General features: G+C 65.5%; 3 protein-coding genes across 3 annotated transcripts; 2 read left to right on the top strand and 1 right to left on the bottom strand.

Moving 5' to 3' along the window:
• Window positions 1-139: 139 nt before the first annotated feature.
• APBA3 (amyloid beta precursor protein binding family A member 3) lies at window positions 140-7202 on the bottom strand. The gene is made up of 10 exons (XM_037382581.1): window positions 5919-7202; window positions 5504-5543; window positions 4898-5043; window positions 4652-4738; window positions 3921-4079; window positions 3384-3563; window positions 2964-3176; window positions 2218-2337; window positions 1292-1432; window positions 140-1147 (listed from the first exon to the last, which is right to left on the bottom strand). Exons 1-10 carry the CDS (start codon window positions 7200-7202, stop codon window positions 1076-1078), a joined length of 2442 nt encoding a protein of 813 aa, XP_037238478.1. The 3' UTR covers window positions 140-1075.
• On the top strand, window positions 7166-8392 carry MRPL54 (mitochondrial ribosomal protein L54). Its single transcript, XM_037384625.1, has 3 exons — window positions 7166-7273; window positions 7707-7860; window positions 8143-8392. Exons 1-3 carry the CDS (start codon window positions 7201-7203, stop codon window positions 8273-8275), a joined length of 360 nt encoding a protein of 119 aa, XP_037240522.1. The 5' UTR covers window positions 7166-7200; the 3' UTR covers window positions 8276-8392.
• A 162-nt stretch (window positions 8393-8554) lies between these two features.
• Window positions 8555-16580, top strand: LOC119146558 (mucosa-associated lymphoid tissue lymphoma translocation protein 1-like). The gene is made up of 17 exons (XM_037384420.1): window positions 8555-9288; window positions 10168-10330; window positions 10545-10711; window positions 11325-11455; window positions 11567-11720; window positions 12056-12234; window positions 12490-12586; window positions 12756-12803; window positions 12874-12909; window positions 13172-13375; window positions 13515-13692; window positions 13986-14060; window positions 14547-14674; window positions 14746-14892; window positions 15142-15299; window positions 15395-15529; window positions 15623-16580. Exons 2-17 carry the CDS (start codon window positions 10194-10196, stop codon window positions 15875-15877), a joined length of 2229 nt encoding a protein of 742 aa, XP_037240317.1. The 5' UTR covers window positions 8555-9288; window positions 10168-10193; the 3' UTR covers window positions 15878-16580.
• The last annotated feature ends 1305 nt before the right edge of the window (window positions 16581-17885 follow it).

Here is a 17885-nt window from a genome sequence, read left to right as displayed (position 1 = left end):
TGGCAGGCAGCAGGGTGGCGTTGCTGGGACCCAGCCCCCTCCATGGCCGGCCACCCTGCCTGCAGCGTGGGGGTCAGGGTGCATGCACCGGGGCTGACCCTCTGCTGCAGCCCAGCCCGGGCTCCTGAAACGCAGCCTCCCACATTCCCCAAAACTTTTTTTATTTTTCTATCAACCAAGCACACAGGCAAAGTCAGGGCAGCGCTGCCTCAGCTGTAGGGCTCCAGAGACCCACTCACAAAAAGACACATCACCGGGGGCTGGCCCTTGGGGCTCAGGACCCCAAGCTCCCCAGGATGCGGGACTGAGCAGTGTCCATGTTCCCTTTCGCTGCGCCGAGGGACAGCCCTGAGGGCTGCGAGCCAGCGCCCTGGCAGGCTGGGCTGTGCGTGCAGAGCGGTTAAAGGCAGCACCAGAGAAAAGCAGAGGTAGTTTCCCAGCATGGTGTACCAGGGCTAATGGGGAGTCCGTTTGCATTCCCGATGGGCCCCAGCAAAGCCAGGGAGGAGCAGGCGCCAAGGGTGCTGCTGCCCTTAAAGCTGAGTCTGGGAGCTGCCAGGTCTCCCTCGGGGGTGCCGGCGTGTGCCCCCACACTGGTATGCAGGGTCAGTGCCGAGCTGAGCTCCGCACCTGTGATTCAGCACCATCCCCACAGGGGGAAAGGCACCGTGGGTGAGTGTAAAAGCACTATCTGTAGTGACTGAATGGGGTGACCTTTCGCATGGGGTCCCCTCTCCTGCCAGCACCAGGCCAAGGAGAGGGGCTCTGTGAAGCAGCGGGACAGGCACACACTGCAGGCACTGTGAGGCTGGGAGGGGGGAAGGCAGGGGGAGGAGGTGCTCAAACCACGCACCACAGGCCCTGACACTGCCTTAGCTGGTTATCGGGGCCCCCAGAATCTCCCACTGCATCCTGAGTAAAACCAAAGAGGTGCAGGATTAGGCCCTGCTGGGGACCAGAGGGCTCCGATGAGGGTGCTGGGGTAGGAGGCGGAGCCTGTCCTGCCCTCACGGCCCTGGGCTTGCTCCTGCCTGGCTCCAGGCACGTGTGGCGACAGCCGGCCATGGCCAGCAGCTCAGAGGAAGAGGGGTTGCTCCTGCCCGGTCAGTAAGCGGTACGTGGAGGCCGGCATCGTCTTGATGTGGACCTAGGCAGAGACCCAAGATCAGCTGGGAGATGCCAAAGCCCAGGCTGGAGGGGTGCTGGTGCAAAACTGAGCCCAGCCAACTCCATGTGCAGCTGCCCCGCAGCACGGGGGCCCTGGCCGTCACCCAGCTCAGGCCTGGCTCACCTCACTGACCGCCTGTGTGAGGATCTGGATGATCTTCTCATGGGGTGTTGCCACCACGCTCTGCCCGTTGATCTCGATGATGCGGTGCCCCACGCGGATGCCACCTCTCTCAGCAATGCCCCCACGCATCAGGCTGCAGATCTGGGGAGCAGAGCGCGTTGGTAAGAGCAGAGCTGTGCCCACAGCCATGCCCAACCACCACCTCAAACCCTCTCATCCGTGCAGGCTCCCAGCAAGAACTCTAGACTTGGGCGCTGCCTCCTCCAGCCCATGGCTGTGCAGCGAGGGCAGGGACGTGCTTTTGCTTTGCTGCCACCAGCGCGCCGTGCTGAGCTGTAGGGCAGCCAGGGAGCTCAGCTCCCCCCAGCCCCACATCGAGGCCTCATGCTCTCCTCAAGCCTGGGCTGCAGAGCCAGAGCTTCTCACCTGGGCACCAGCTCCTGCAGTAACCACAGCTCCAATGCATTTGGGAACATCGGACACTGCACAACGCAACCGTGCCACCCCCTCCACCATCCACCCACCCCATCAACCCCCACTGGTCCTGGAAATGCCCCTCTCTGCCTTTCCAACACAGCCACTGTGGAGCCCAGAGCGGAGAGTGCTTAGGGTGCTGGAGACAGCAACAAGCATCACTAAGGTCACAGCAGGAAAGCCAGGAAGAAACCACCACCTTGAAAGCAAATAGCTGAAGAGCAGCAGTGAGACAGATCTGACTGCTGGTGCTGCAGGACAGCTACAAAGAGCCTTTTGCCGTGGCACAGCAGCACCCTGTAAAACCTCAGCCCCGGCAGGCACAAGGAACGCTGGAACTGTGCGCGTCCATGCGGATGCAGCCCGAACCGCGTGTCCCTCTGGCAGACAGGTGGCCGAAGCCCACGGCTGACCCTGGCCTGGCTTCTGCCCCCACCCCCACAAGCACTCACCACGCCGTTCTCAACACAGAAGCCCAGCTGATACTTGGAGTCAGGGCGCCGGATGACAGCCGTGGTGACAGGGGGACAGTGCACGATGTTCAGCACAACCTCTGTCTGGTGCTTCAGCTCCTGGAAGATGGGAGGGGGCTCTGTCAGACTTTGGAGACTATTTGGCATGGTTGAGAGGGGCGATGCAGCCACACTGCTCATGGGAGGGCTGAGGATTAGCAACCTGTTTTCAATGGGGAAACTGAAGTACACACAGGGATACTGCCGTGTTCAAATTCAGGGAGAACAACTTATAAATCCAGTTCAAGACGCCCCACTCTGCCCCTGAGGCCACAGTGTCCTTGCTTTCAGCTCATTCCTGCCCTGGGAGGTAGAAGATGCAACAGGTTCCCTCCAGGACAGATGCCTGCCTCCTCACCCACCCCCCTCCTCCGGCAGGGTCCTGCCTGCACCCCACCACAGCAAGTTTAGCTCCCCAGCTTTGTCCCTGCCTTGTCACATCCCCTCCTCCCAAGCACTCACAGCAGGGACTGTCGCAGCCCACCAGATAGGTGTAGGCCCCCAGACTCCTGTCCCCTCTTCCTCTACGGCCTCCTATCACTCATCTGCACACGAGCCAGGAGCATCAGGGGGTACCCCGGTATTACAGACTCTCCTGGATGCATTCAGGCCAGTCCCCATGTCTGCCAGGGCTCTCGCTCACCAGGCCGGAGGCAGGTGGCAGCCTGCGCGCAGCCCCGGCTCACCCGGATGATGCTCTGGCAGGTGGTGAGGGGCAGCCCCACCAGGCTCATCCCGTTGACAGACATGAGGCGGTCTCCGATGCTCAGCTCGCCCGACTTCTCCGCGGGACCCCCGTGCATCAGGTTGGCAATGACCACTGTGGGCAGGATGGAGCCCCAGCCTGACTCCACGATGGCAATGCCCAGGATCTCCCCCTTCTGCTTCCGGATGCAGACCTGGGAGGGCAGGCACAGATAGGTCACAGTCACCAGCCACAGGGCACGTGTCCCAGCCCAGCACAGGTGTCCTGGGCTCACAGCCAGCTGGGATGGGGCCCAGTTTTGTAGGGAGCACCCCAGCTGCTCAGGGAGCCATGGAGGGGATGACGTAGAGGTGCCAGCAGGTACCCCATGCTGTCCCCACCACTTCAAAGCAGCTCTTACATCCTTGCAGTTCTCCTGCCGGGAGAAGTGCGTCAGCTCTGCATTGTATTGTTCCTGGTCCTCGAGAGCACGGCTGTACTGGCGAGGGCTCAGCTCGCTCGGGTCAATGCTGTTGGCCTCCAGGAAGCGCTGGTAGGCCACGCCAAACGCCTGTCCGATGGCCTGAGCGATGATCTGGGCCTGCGGAAAGAGAGGGGCTGTCTGTGCCCACGGCTCGTGGCCAACAGTCTCATGGCCAAACCAGAGCCAACAGGTGCTAGCACCCTGCAGTGCACAGCACAAGCACTGTGCCCTGGGAGCTCCAGGGCATCCCAGCCTCTTGCCTGCCCGAATGGGCCCCTTTACGGTGCCAGTCCTCCCTGCTTTTCTTGCTGGGCCCCTCTATGTCGCAGAGGTGCTCAAGCTGGGCTCCTTCCCCCTCTGTGCTCACCAGGACCCCCCAGCACAGAGACCCAGAGCACCCAGTCATTACAGCAGGATAGGGCCCAGTACCCCAATGTCACCCTGCCCTCCCAAGGGACTCGTGTGTCTCCTCACATCAGCCGAGTGGAAGACGTGGCAGATCATCTTGTAGAGCCGCTTTTCCTCTGCTACATCTGACCGCCGAGGAAGTTTCCGACGTGCCATGAGCACCACGAGGGAGCCGATGTCAGCAATGTAGGAGATGGTCTGGAGGGAGTGATCCATCATGGCCTCCTGACAAGAGGGACACAGAGAGAGACATTCAGCTCCCCCTGGCCCGATGGACCCTTTGGGCAGCCCGTAAGCCAGCCAGGCACCACCACAGGCAGGGAGTGTTTAGGTTCAACCACCACCCTGCTGAGATGCAGCTCAAATGCCTGGCACGTGCTGGGCAGAAGCCACATCTACGCTAAAAGGTACAAGCAGCTCCTTCAATCAAGGACTCATCTGTGTCCCTGGGTGCTGCCAGGGGACAAGACAGCTCTTTCCCCTTATTATAAAGCAGAAACTAGTTCTGAGGCAAAAAGCTACAGAAATTTCAAGTCTAGGTTCCCTGGAGCCTGGTCTCAGAACCCAGCAGCTCCCACGAGGCAGTCTGCCTGAGAAGCCTCCAGCAGCCGTGCAGGGAGCCAGGGGACACGGCAGCACGTCTGTGTGGGATGGCTGCAGAGTAACGTGTCTCCTCCCAGATGTGTGTCCTTGCCCGTAGGCTATCCTCAGCCTGCCGTGGGTGCAGAGATCCCAAGGCCAAACAGGACGGTTTCAGCAGCCCCAAAGCCATGCGGGTGCTCCCGTTCCCTGCTCACCTGTGTGTCAGCCGTGAGCACCTTGATCCTCTGTGTGGAGACAAACAGATCCACCTCCGTCATGGGCTGGGACTCCCCCTCCGGTGCCTGCAGAACGAAGCACCCAGGAAAGCTCACGGCTGCTGCCAGGACTCCTCTGGGTCCCTGCCCCACTGCCAGGAGGTTCCCCTGGACACGTCCTGAGAGCTGCCCCATGCCCATGAGGGGCCAGGCTGGTGGCAGTCATGCCCCCCTACCCTCCTGCACCTTGATCCTGTCCACCGCCTCCTGGGCCTGTGCCATGCGGACGCTGGTTGGGGGGTTCCTCTCTGAGACCAGCTGTGTGGAGCCCAGGTACTTTGCCCCAAAAATCACACCGTCCAGCAGATCCTCCGGGTCACAAGGGCCTGGAACTGAGGCATCAGGAGGGACTAAGCAGGGGCTGGTCACCCCAGCTCTGAAAACCAGGGGTACCAACTCCTACTGCCCATTAGCTGTATTCCCACACGCAGCAAAGCAGCTCAGCGCTTGAGAGACAGACTCCTGGCATCACTGGGGGACCAGCTCTGACCCCAGGGCCGCTTCTCCCTTCCCTTGAGCACACCCTGGCATCCCTCTTTGTCCCTCCCCAAGCCTGAGCAAACACCCCCATCCCCGGTCTCTGAAGCACCCCCATTTGCTCAGCAAAGGGCAAGGTGGGATCAAATGAGCCACCCGGAGTCTGCAGCCACGTTCCCACCCTGCACAGGCACAGAGCCACGTGCTCCCCTCCCCGGCTGGGACCCCTGGTCACCCCACATTCGGGGTCAGAGCAGGAGGCTGTAGGTCAGGCCTCCTGGATGCTCTGGCTGCTTGAGCACAGAAGCAACTCACCCTCTTTGAAGGTCGAGCAGGAGGATTGGGATTTCCTGTTCTGCAAAGCAACAAGAGAGCAGGTGAGGCACTGATTGGGATCCCAGGGATTCAGCAGGCATGCTCTACAGCCAGGCTGCCCCTGGAGCACCAGGCCAGCGAGGGCACAGTGTCCCGGAGGCTGGGGGTGGGCGCACAGGGCCCTGGGGCTCTTCGGACCCACCAGCCTCTTCCCTGGGGCATGCACAGATCAGCCAGCCATGCAAATGCTCCCCTCCCCACTCAGGGCAGCAGGAGCCAAAGCCAGTACCGAGGGTCTTGTCCGGGCACCCCAGCAACATGAGGACCTGTAAGACCCGAGGAAAAGAAGTCTCTGGCTTCCCCCTGTCCCCACCCAAAACCCCACGAGGGAGCAGAGCCAAGGGGGTGCACTCACGGTCATGCTGCCCTGGGGTGGCTGCTCTGGCTCCAGGGCCAGAGTGGGAGGCAGGGCCACCCAGGCTGGCTCCGGGGAACTGTCCTGATTGCCCTCACAGGCAGAGTCGACCTCGCAGTGCACTTCTCCATAATACCAGCTGCCGGAAGTTCCTTCCTCCGAGCTCTCTGGCCTCTCCAGCCCTTCAGGCTTCTCCACAGCAGCCGGCTCCTCTTGAGCCTGCAGCATCTCCAGGTTGGTCCCAGCCAGGATATCGGAGCGGGCCAAGGGAGTCTCAGTGCCGGCCTCAGGCAGCCCCCCCTCATAGCACAACAGGCTCAGCAAGTCCTCCCGGTCGGCCTCGGCGAAGAGCAGCCCGTGGCAAGGCCGGGAGCAGGCCGAGTGCTGGGCACAGCAGGGCCGCGTTGCTAGGCCTCGGCCCATGGCCACGTGCAGCGGGCAAGGCCGGCACTTGCCCTGGCACTCGCTGTCACCGCGCCGGGGCTGCTCGCCTGCTGGAGGGGCCGGGCCCGCACCTGGGGAGGGCAGCAGGCCCTGCTCCGAGGGGGGCGAGTGGTCGCTGAGGTTGGGGTCGAGGGTCTCCAGCTGGGCCAGCAGGCCCTGCATCTCCGCGGGATCAGCCTCCGCGCCCTTGGCCCACTCGGCCCTGCCCGGGCGGGCACTGGCCTCGGGGGTCTCATCCAGCTCCATGCCCACCGGGTCGCCGCGGCTGGAGATCCGGGGGTGGCCCACGCCCTCAGGGGTATTCCCGGCACCGGGCTCCCAGCCGACGGAGCCCTGCGGTGCCGCGGCCGCCTCCTCCAACTCCCTTCCCGAGCCCTGGTAAAGCGCCGCTCGGCCGCGCCCGCCGTCCGAGGCTGCGGCAGGCCCCGGGCTGGGCCCTGCACCCCGCCGCCGGGCCTCGGGGCCGCAGCCAGGCCGCGGGGGGGCGAAGGGGGGCTCCTGGGACTGTCTCACACCCCGGCGGAGCTCGGGGGCGCCGGGCCGCGCCGCCGGCCCCTCCTCCGTGTCCATGGCCGGCGGCTCCGGGGCCTCGTCGCTGCCCAGACCAGGGGCTGAGGCCGCAGCCGCCTGGAAATCCATGCGGCTCTCCATGGCCTCCTCCCGGGCGCGGAGCAGGGGCCGGCTCCCCCCGCTGGCGACCGAGGGCCGCTCGGACTCAGGGGGCCGGGGCCGCCGGCCGGGGCCGGGCCGGTCCCGCCGCCGCTTCCGGGCGCCGTCGCGGCGCATGCGCGGCCCGGCGTAGCCCCGCCCCTCCCGGCGTGCCCCGCGGTGCCCCAGCATGGCCGCCCGGCTGCTGCAGTGGCTGCCGGCGGCGCTGCCCGCCACAGCCCGCGGCTACGCCAAGAAGGCGGGTGAGCCCCGCCCCCGGGCCCGGCCCCCGCCGCTGCCCCCCGCCGGTGCCCCCTGCTCCGCCCCGGTGCCCCCTGTCCCCGCCGCTGCCTCCTGCCCCGCCCCGGTGCCCCCTGCCCCCGCCGCTGCCCACTGCCCCAGCCTCCGGGCCCGGCCCCCGCCGGTGCCCCCTGCCCCCGCCCCGGTGCCCCCTGCCCCGTCCCGGTGCCCCCTGTCCCCGCCGTTGCCTCCTGCCCCGCCCCGGTGCCCCGTGCCCCCTGCCCTACGCCCGGCCGTTGCCCCGTGCCCGAATCCTGTACCCCCCAGCCCCGGCCTGCCTGCGGCCCCCCCCCAGCCCCCCCCGCCGCTCCCCCTCCCCACCCTGCACCCCCCTCCCCGGCCCGGGGCTCGGCGCCCCCGTTGTAGCCCCCCCTGACCGTGCCCTTGCCCCCACAGCAAAGGCCAAGGGCAAGCAGGCGCCGAAGGAGGCGCTGAAGGGGCCGGAGGTGTGCACGGACCCCACCATGCTTGCCACCCATGCCATGGGCGTCAACTACTTCAAGGAGGGCCCCGAGGTGGCCCTGAAACCAGACTCGGAGTACCCCGACTGGTAGGTGCTGCCCCACAGGCCCTGGGGCACCTGGCCCCACGGCGCTGCCATCCCCGAGGCATAGGCGAGTGTAGGAGGGATGCGGAACTGTTTGGGGAGGGGGGGGGACTGCCGCCCTGCAGCCCAGAGACCCTCCCCAAGGGGCAGGGGGGCTGGCTGGGCCTCGCTGTGGATGTGGGTGAGGGATCTGCGTGTCCTGGCCGCGCACTGCCATCGCTCTGGCCTGTGCTGGTCCCTTTGCCCTCCTGGCCGCAGCCTCACATCCTCTGCCTTCGCTTCCAGGCTCTTCAAGATCCACCTCGGGCCCCCCAAGAAGCTGGAGGAGCTGGATCCCGACTCCATCGAGTATTGGAGGCGCCTGCGGAAGTACAACACATGGCAGCGCAACAGGCTGAAGAAGGGCAAGAAGCTGTAAGCGCGGCAGCACTTGGGGCACAGGTGCCACCCTGTGTGCCAGAGTGGGACCAGCTCCCACTTCCAGTGTCTTTTTATTGTTGTAAACAAACAATAAAGCCCTGAGGCTGACACCTGTTACGGCGGCTGTGGCAAACACCCAGGGCCCCTCGTGCCACGGGCCTGTGAGGGGCTGAGGCAACACAGGCCACAAATTTTCAGTGGATTTGTTAAAACAGAAGCTCGTTTTTTTGCTTATAGAGGGAATCGGTGCCACCAAATGAGTCCTGATCCCTGCTCTGTCACGGTCTGCACTGCAGGAGCCTGTACTCCCCGGGGGTGGCAGGTTGGGGGCCAGGCTCTGGCAGTGCTGCGGGGGCAGCGGGCGAGGTGAGGGGGAACATGGTGGCATCTGGCAGCGCCACCCCCGTGCTGCACTCTCGCTTCCTCCTCCAGCAGCAGGGGAGCAGCGGCCGCCGGGATGCCAGAGTCCCACCTTGGCTGGGCTGTTTGGTGAAGGCAGCATCTTCCCCTCAGCAGTGGGGGTCTTGCTTCCCCATCCCTGCGTGTTCCTGGCTGGCTCCCGCTTGGAAAAGCCCAGCACCTTCCCCGCAGCATCGGTCTTGCCCGTGCATTGGGCTCCCCAGGCTGAGAGGTGCCCTTGTCACCCGGGTTCGCCTCCGTCCCGGAGTAACTGCCCTGCAGCTCTTGCCTGGCCTTGAGCCGGGCTACGAGGACGCAGCAGGTGCCTGCAGGGTCCTGCCGCAGCAGGGAAGGGGGGTGCAGCCCCTGTGCCTGGCTCCCCTGGGGGGGCGGCTGGCTTGGCAGCTGCTGTGGCTGCGCGCTGCAGCACAGGAAGCGGTGGAGGAAAGCAGAAGTGCTGGGGGAGATTTTGGGTTGAACCCTCGTTTCCTCTGCGCGTTGGAGCTGCTGGGGCTCAGGCCGGACTGTACCCAGCGTGAGCGCCCTGTCCGTGCCGTGCCTGCCCTCCCCTCGCCACCCCCCAGCGCCTCCAGACCCCAAATCCAGCAGCAGGTGAGCAGAGGGGGCACCTGAGCCCCTGCCCTCTGTCTCGGAGCTCCCCTGCTCGGGTGAGCGTCACCCAGCCGCCATGGACGGCTTGGTCCTGGGGACAAGCTCCCATCAGGGGTGGGTTGGTGGGGAAGGACCTGAGGGGAGGAGCAGGGAGCCAGTCCCTGGGTGCTGCCCCCATCCAGGGCGATTCGTGCCACCCTCCTCTTGCTGCTGAAGCCTTTGCCAGGGTTAGGGGGAGCTGAGGCAGGTCCCAACCGCAGGACCCCCATGTACCCTCCCCTAACCCCCACTTCAGGCCCCTCGTGGCCCAGTGGGGCTTGTGCTGGCTCCGGAGCCACCACCCAGAGACCTGGTGATGACAAGGGGGCTGCTGCTGTCCCACTGGGGTCTCTGCCAGAAGGACAGAGGCCCCCGAGCTTAGTCCTCCATGATGGGCCCTGTTCTCTGTGTCCCTTGAAGGAATGGGGAAGGTGACAGTGGACATCCCCCCTTGCCAGTTCCTTGGACCCCATTCCGTGAAGGTCCCTGTCCTGGGGCCGGACTAACACAGCTCTGGCTCCTCGCACGAGGGCGGGGGGTGAGCAGGGTCACCTGTGCTGCTGCCACGGCTCATCCTCCAGGCGTGGAGGGGGAACTCGTGGCTTTCCCAGCCGGCTGCCAGCAGCCAGACCCGGCAGCGCCGCCGGGCCAGTTCCCAGCCCCTCGCTGGGGAGGCCAAAACCCTCTGGGGCTCCCATGGAGAGGTGAACTGGTGCCAGGAGCTCATGTGGGTGCTCTCCCCCCTGAGCCACCCTGCGCAGTGCCCGGCAGCGTCCGGGGGGGCAATAGGCATCTGTCACCCCATCGCCCACTGGTGACTCGTCCCTTGGGCATCCCCAGGCAGGTGGTGGCGGGTCTGCAAGGGGATGGGGGACTGGAGCATGCCCATCGGCTCGCTGGGCGAGGAGGTGGTGGCCCGACTCTGCGAGCTCCTGGATAATGCCAGCCGGGGCTGGCGCAAGCTGGCTGAAGTGGCCGGGGCAGAGAAACGCTTCAAGTGCAGGTAGGGGTGGGGGGGCACATCGCCGGGGGTCTGCCCCCAACTGGGTGATGCAACACACATGGGCACAGCCCTGCTGTGGGCTGAGCAAGAGGCACGTGGGTCTCCAGCCACCCCGTTAGCCTGGGCTGGGGGCTGCCGAGTCTCCTGGCAGGTGTCCCCATCCTGCCCAGGAGGGAGGTGGGCTGCAGTGCTGAGCACCATGGGTGTCTTGCAGTATGGAGGAGCTGGAGATGTGCTCGCTGAAGGTGTTGGAGCCCCGCGGCAGCCCCACGCAGTGCCTCCTGCAGCTCCTGGCCGAGCGTGAGTGCACCCTCAAGTACCTGCTGGGCTGCCTGGAGAAGATGGGGCACACGCAGGCCTGCCAGGTCCTCAGCAGCGCCGGTAGGGACAGGCAGCAGGGTCCCATGGGACATAGAGGGGGCACTGGGGGACAGGGCTCAGCAGGAGGAGTACAGGGGGAGATGAGAAGCAGCTCTTCCTGCTGGTGGTCTTGCTCTGGGCAGCGGGTCCCTGGGCAGGGTAGGGTGGGATGGGATGGGATGGGATGGGATGGGATGGGATGGGATGGGATGTGTGCATGTGATAGGGTGATATAGGATGGGATGCGATGGGATGGGATGGGGGGGCAAGCAGTGGGATGTGGGGGGACAGGCTGTGATGGGACCTGATGGGATGTGACGGGACAGGTTGGACAGGTTGTGAGGGGACAAGAAGGGATGGGATGGAACAGTGTGGAGTGGGATGGGACAGGGTATGATGGGACAAGGGGGGATGGGATGGGGTGCTGCAGGGTGGAACACGATGAGATGGAGGTGGGTGGGATGGCACTGTATGGGACAAGGTAGGGTGGGAGGGGTGGGATGGGATCGGAGAGGACAGGCTGTTGTGGGTGGGCGTGGGACATGGTCGGACAGGACAGGGTGGGATGGGATGTGATGGGTCGGTGTGAGACAGGGGTCTCAGCCAGCCCAGGCTGGTCCTTCCTCTCCCACAGTCCAGAGCATGATCCGCATCACAGTGCAGCCAGAGTTGCAGGTGGTGACGGAGGGGACGCGCCTGTCCCTGACCTGCTGGGCGACCGGCCCGCCGGGGCTGGTGTACCAGTGGTTCTGCGGGAGGCAGGAGGTGAGATCCGGCTGCACCATCAAGCTAAGCCCCCAGACCCTGTCCACAGCGAGGGCACCTGGCCAGCTGGGAAGGATCCTCCTGTCTCCTTGGCCCCCTCCTGTCTCACAGGTGCCTGGAGCCACGGCGCCGGAGCTGGTGATCGACACGGCCGCCGCGCCGGGCCAGCCCCGGTGGTACATCTGCCGTGTGAACTGCGGGGCCACCTTCGCCTTCTCCAGGTGGACCCATGTCCAGATGCAGAAGAGCAGCAGCCCCAGTTCAGGTGGGTCCTGAGGTCTGTGTCCCCAGGCTGGCACCCATGGGGGGGGCACCGCTCGCCTCCTTGGAACCAGGGTAGCTCCTGGGGGGCTCCGCTTGCCCCAGTAAGACCAGGGTGGCTCTTCAGGCCATCACCCGTCTTGTTGCGCCCTGGCTCAGCTGTCTCTGGGCTTGCTGGGGTGACGGTGCCGATGGAGGAGCCGAATGCCGTGCCTTAGGCATGCCCACCGGCTTGTGCCACCCGTGGGTGCCAGGACCCCTGGGCGAGGGGGCTGGGAGCAGCTTCACAGAGCCCTGCCGTGGCTGGATGCCAAACGTGCTGCCCCATCCACTCCCCAGCCAGCGGTTACTGCCCAACCATGGCAGGGCTGCAGATCCTGCGGCAACCACGGCCGTGTCACCTGGCTGAGGGGGACACGCTGGTGCTGGAGTGCAGAGCCATCGGCAACCCCCCGCCCCAGTACCAGTGGTTCAGGAACCGGCGCCCCGTGGAGGGTGCGCAGGCACCCCAGCTCCAGGTATGGTGGGACCCCTGGCACGGCATGGCATGGCACGGCATAGCACAGCACGGTGCAGTGTGGCACGGCACAGCACAGCACGGTGCAGCGTGGCACAGCATAGCACAGCATGGTGCGGTGTGGCACGGCACAGCGTGGCATGGTGCAGCATGGCATGGTGCAGCACAGCATGGCACAGCGTGGCATGGCGCAGCACGCCATGGCGCAGCATGGCACGGCTCACTGCCCCAGCTGCCTGCTCCATCCCGCTGGCAGGTGAAGCTGGTGACGACGGCCGAGCGGGGCAGCTACTCCTGCCACGTGTTCAACCTCTTCCACGAGGTGTGGAGCCAAGAAGTGGACGTGGAGATCGGTGAGGGCTCCGGACAAACCTCTGCAGCCACCACCCTGCTGGGGTGTCCTGGCTCTGCTCTGCTCCTCTGGAAAGCCCTTCTGTGGCTGCCTGGGGTCTGGGGGGGCTCCAGCCCGTGCCAGGAGGTGCTGCCACACCTGAGGCTCCCTGACCCCCCCTTTTGCTGCAGGCCCACGGCTCTTTGCCTCTGGAGGCTCCTGGCAGGAGGGGGATGGAGGTAGGTGGGGGCAGAGCGGGCAGGTCCCCAGGCACTGCAGGGCCATGGCACAGTGTTTCTCTCTTTCCAGGCTCCCTGGAGCACGGCAGCCCCGGCCAGCTATATGGTAAGAGCCTGCCCGGGAGGGGTCCGGTGGCCCTGTGGGGCTGTGGCTGTCCCCAGTGCCACTACTGTCACCCCATGAGGCTCCACTCAGCCAGGGAGCAGCATACTGGGGAGAGCACACCACTGAGGCAGGGCACCCTGGTACCCAGGGACAGTGACACTGGCCACAACCGGGTGTCACCTCTGTGGGCTGAAGGTAGCTGGGACAAGCAGGAGCATCCCGCTCCGGCCCCAGCACCCACCTGCCTCTCCCGTCCTGGCAGCCACCGACAAAGTGGCGCTGCTGATCGGCAACATGCACTACCTGCACCACAAGCAGCTGAAGGCACCCATGGTGGACGTGCACGCCCTCGGCGCCCTCCTCCGCCAGCTCGACTTCAAGGTGGTCTCGCTGCTGGATCTGTGCAAGGCAGAGATGCAGATGGCTGTCAACGAGTTCCTCCTCCTCCTCGACAAGGGTGTCTACGGTGCGGTGGCACCCACCGGGGTGGCTCCAGCTGGGGGGCACCGGGTGGTTTTGCGCCGGTGGGGTCTTGGGGTGCAGCCAGGTGAGAAGTGGGCACAGCAGGTCAAGGGATGTCACCTGCTTTCCACCTCTCCCGGCAGGTTTGCTCTACTATGCTGGGCATGGCTATGAAAATTTTGGCAACAGCTTCATGGTGCCCATCGATGCGCCCAGCTCCTACACCTCGGCCCACTGCCTGTGCGTGCAGCGGGTGCTGCGGAGCATGCAGCAGCGCCACACCGGCCTCAACATCTTCCTGCTCGACATGTGCCGCAAGAGGTGACCAGCCCCCGCCACCAACCTGGGGACAAGCTGCCACAGTGGCAGGTCCCGGCACAGGGGTGCATGTGGGTGCTGGTTCCCGGGGGAGAGCAGTGAGGTGTCCCCGTGGCCCCATCCAAACCCGCTGGTTTAGTCTGGATGCCCCAAAGCCTTGCTGCCCCAGCTGGGATGGCAAGCACCACGATGGGTGGGCAGAGGGGCACGGGGCAGCCCCCGGGATCTGGGGTGCCTTGGGGTGGGATTTAGGAGGTGGCGGGTCCTGGCTCTGCCCAGCAGCACTTCTTTTGTAGGAACCTCAACGACGACATCATCCCGCAGGTCGGGGCGCTGCAGGTCACGGCAAACATCGTCTTCGGCTATGCCACGTGGGTCCCCTCCCCACCACCCCCCGGCACGTGCAGCGGGGCTAGGTGTCCCCCCTGGCTCAGAGCGGGGGGGCTCAGCCCCCTGCCAGGGCTCAGCCCTGTTTGCACCCCTGAGTCTTTCCCCCCACTGCATATGGGCAGCATCACTCCCTCCAGGCAATGCTGGAGTTGGTGGGCATCAGCCCCCAGTTCCTTACAGGGCAGGGGGATGCTCATGGCACTGCTTGGCTTCAGGAAGCACCCGACAGGATCAAGCCCTGCGGCTCCTCCGATGCACAGGGAGTTGAGCTGGTGATGCTTTCCGTATCCAGGATCCTGCTGTGGTTCCCACTTCTGCCCAGCACAGTGGCTGGATGGATCAATGGAAGCGAGTAGAGCCGTGGGTGCCCGGCTCTGGCTTCCCCAGGATTGTCACCCCACGGGGGGCTGGTTCCTGGGGGAGTGATGGAGCCCACGACAGAGGCGACCGCTGCCCTGTCCCCACAGGTGCGCAGATGCCGAAGCCTACGAGCTGAGCCAGGGCGAGCTCTCCAATGGCATTTTCGTCACCTTCCTCAAGCGCTGGTTGATGGAGGACGAGAAGATCACTGTGCTGCTGGACAAGGTGGCTGAAGGTGAGTGGGGAGTGGCAGGGGACAGCAAGCCCCTCGGTAGCCCCTGCTGACCCCCCGCTGTGCCCCTGCAGACATGGGCACGCTGGAGATCACGCGGGGCCGGCAGGCGCTGGAGCTCCGCAGCAACCTCTCGGAGAGACGAGCTCTGACGGACCCCATCTGTCCCCCGGGCCAGGATGAGTCCTCCGCTAGGAACCTGCAGTGGGCCAAGGCTCACGGTGAGTGGTGGCCACCCCATGTGGAGCTGGCCCCTGGGGTGGGGATGGCACCGAGTCGCAGGGAGCAGCAGCAGGCAGCACCTGCCGGGTATCTCCCACCCTGGAGGGTGGAAACCACTGGCACAGAGCCACTAGCCCAGGTGGAGCAGTGTCCCCACTGTCGGGTGACCACCGTGGTCACCTCACCTGCTGGTGCAGCACCCTGAGCCCCTGCCGGTGCCAGCCCTGCGCTCCCTGTCCCCTCCCCAGAGCTGCCAGAGAGCCGCCACCTCCGCTTTGACTGCGGCGTCACCGTCCAGCTGGGCTTCGCCGCCGAGTTCTCCAACATCATGATCATCTACACCCGCGTGGTGGCCGCCCCCGAGGACATCGCCAAGTGCGAGGCCAAGCTCACCGACATACCCGAGGTGGGAGTGGGTTGCCAAAGCCCACACCAGGGTGATGCTGGGGAATGGGGGGGGTGTCCCTGGGGGTTTCCACGGCTGGATGCCATCTGTGGCAGGAGCTGGATGTGGACCTGAAGTGCATCAACAAGGAGAGCCCGGAGGAGGTGGGCAGCCCGCTGGCGCCCACCTGGAGCCTCGGCTGCCCCTCCTGCTGCCTCTACAGCCGGCTCTGCGGCTTGCAGAAACTGCGGGTAAGAGCCGCAGCAGGTGGGGAGCGGTGCTGGGAGCTCAGCACGGCCGCGGCCATGGTGCGGGACAGGTACCCATCCTGCCGCCCCCCGCAGCAGGAGCTGGCCTTCACCGTCTGCCTGCAGTACCGCTACCGTGGCATGGAGGACTTCGTGGAGGAGAGGCGGACGGTGAGCGTGGGGAAGCCGCTCATCGCCAAGCTCAACCTGTGGCTGGTGGCTTCCCCGGCATCGCCCGGCAGCCCCCTCTCCACCTCTCCCCCCGAGAGCTGGGGGGCGGCGGGGAGCTCCTGGGTCAACACCCCCGAGGAGAACCTGAGCCCTGATGTCCCCGGATCCCATGCGCTGTAGCGGGACAGCGCAGCCCCCTTGTCACCGCAGTCCCCTGGGGCCACGTCTGTCCCGCTGGGGGGGCTGGGGGACTGGAGGGGCAGAGGTGAGGTGGGTGGAGGTGGGCGCCGGGAGGGGGTGAGCCCCATCCTGGCTTGTGCCAGGGGGTGTGGGGCTCGCTGCACGACACGGCTGGGACCCCTGGGGCGGAGGGCTGCAGTCAGTGTCAGCCCCACGTCCCCTGGCACAGCAGCCCCAGCCCCACGTGCCGGACCACAGCCCCGCAGCCCACGAGCAGAGCGGCCAGACCCCACGGCTCGGCTGGTGCGAGGCGTCACGCCGGGGCAGGGCTGGGTTCATTCAGGCCTAGGAGAAATAGAGAGAAATAAGCAGATTAGGGGGCAAATCCCATGGGAGGGGATTAGAGGTGGTGGGAGTGGGAGGGCTCCTGCTCTGCCACGAGGGGCTGGGAGAAAATCCTGGTGCCCCCAGTGCTCCCAGTGGCACCCAATCCTCCCAGTGCAACCCTGGGTGCAGGACTGTGCCGGTCTTGTCCAAGCAGCGAGCACTTTCAGGACAGGATTGGGATCTAGGGGGGAAAAAAATGCCGATTTGCTTGGATTTTTTTCCCAAATATGGCCCCATGTGCTGGCGGCCACAAATGATGTGGGGCGCACTCCATTGAGTCTCAGCCGGGGAAAGGACCAATAAAGAGGGAAGGGCAGGTGGCTCGGTGCTGCTGTGGCTTTCCTGCCCTGAAATGGCTTTTTTTTGGCCAGAAATACTGCCTGTTTCTGCACCAAGCACAGCGCAGCATCAGGGCGCCCATGGGAGGGAAGGGGCAAACACCCCCCTCCTGTGAGGGTACCCTGACATCCCCTGCCACCAAGCCTTGGGGTGCACCAGGGGCCCCCCTGCAAATTAGCTCATTTAAATAATTTGCATAACTCCCCAGCTCCAGGGACCCAAGGAGATGCGTCCTCATCCCAGGGCCTCTCAGTGCCTTGGCTTTCGGGTGGCGGTTGCGAGGCTGGGGGGGCAGCACCCTCGCCCCAATTAGGCTCCAATCAAACAGGTCAGGGGGTGCCGAGCCTCCCGCTCCCCACGCCAGCCGGCCTTTGTTGGCGCTCGGGAGGCCGAGGGGTGCCCCGGGCTGGCGCCAGCCTTGGCAATTATGTCATGTGAAAAGCGCAGCCCCCATTGAGCGCGTCCCTTCCCCTGGATCAAACCCCATTACTTCCGCGGCCGTTGCTTCATTATCTCTCTGCCGGAGCACGCCGCTGCCGGGGCCGCTTCACCTCAGCCCTGGCCCATTAGCCGGGCTGGGGAGCTGGGGGACCATCGATTATGCGTTTAATGGGTTGTTAAAGGTTTAATTGTCACTAACGAAGCAGATGAGCAGCAGCAGCCGGGGGACAGGGGACGAGGAGAAGGGTCTCGCTGGGGTCAGTGCCTCTCCTGGCCCGGTGGCATCCCGGCCGGTCCCGCCAGCCCCTGGGGCTGTGGGGTTGGCAGAGTCCAGCCCCATGGCTGTTGCATTGGGGTGAGACCCCCGGGGTGGGGGGCTGTGGCCAGGGGTGCTGGTGCTGAGTGCAGCCTGGCCCATGCAGGGACACGGTGGGGATAGGGCTGCCCCAGCAAAGCTCTGGTGTGTGGTGGCCATCGGCTCTGAGGTGGGAAGATTTTCTGGGGAAACAGAAACAGGACAGTGCTCGCCTTGCTCCCCTGGGGACCTGGGGAACACCAGGACACCCCAGGGACCCGGGGAACACCAGGGCACCCCAGGGACCTCGGGCTACCAGGACACCCCAGGGACCCAGGACACCCCAGGACACCTCAGGGACCCAGGGAATACCAGGACACCTCAGGGACCCGGGGCCCACCAGGACACCCCAGGGACCCGGGGAACACCAGGACACCCTAGGGACCTGCGGCCACCAGGACACCCCAGGGACCCAGGGCACTTGCTCGCCCAGGGCTTCTTGCTGTCCTGGCCGTGCTTTAGCCCCTCAAGCCACCATGAGCTCAG

This window comes from Falco rusticolus, chromosome 4 (genome assembly GCF_015220075.1).
Source record: "Falco rusticolus isolate bFalRus1 chromosome 4, bFalRus1.pri, whole genome shotgun sequence".
In the NCBI taxonomy this organism is placed as follows: Eukaryota; Metazoa; Chordata; class Aves; order Falconiformes; family Falconidae; genus Falco; species Falco rusticolus.
Note: the sequence above shows the minus strand (reverse complement) of the source record. Positions and strands in the feature narration are given on the sequence as shown.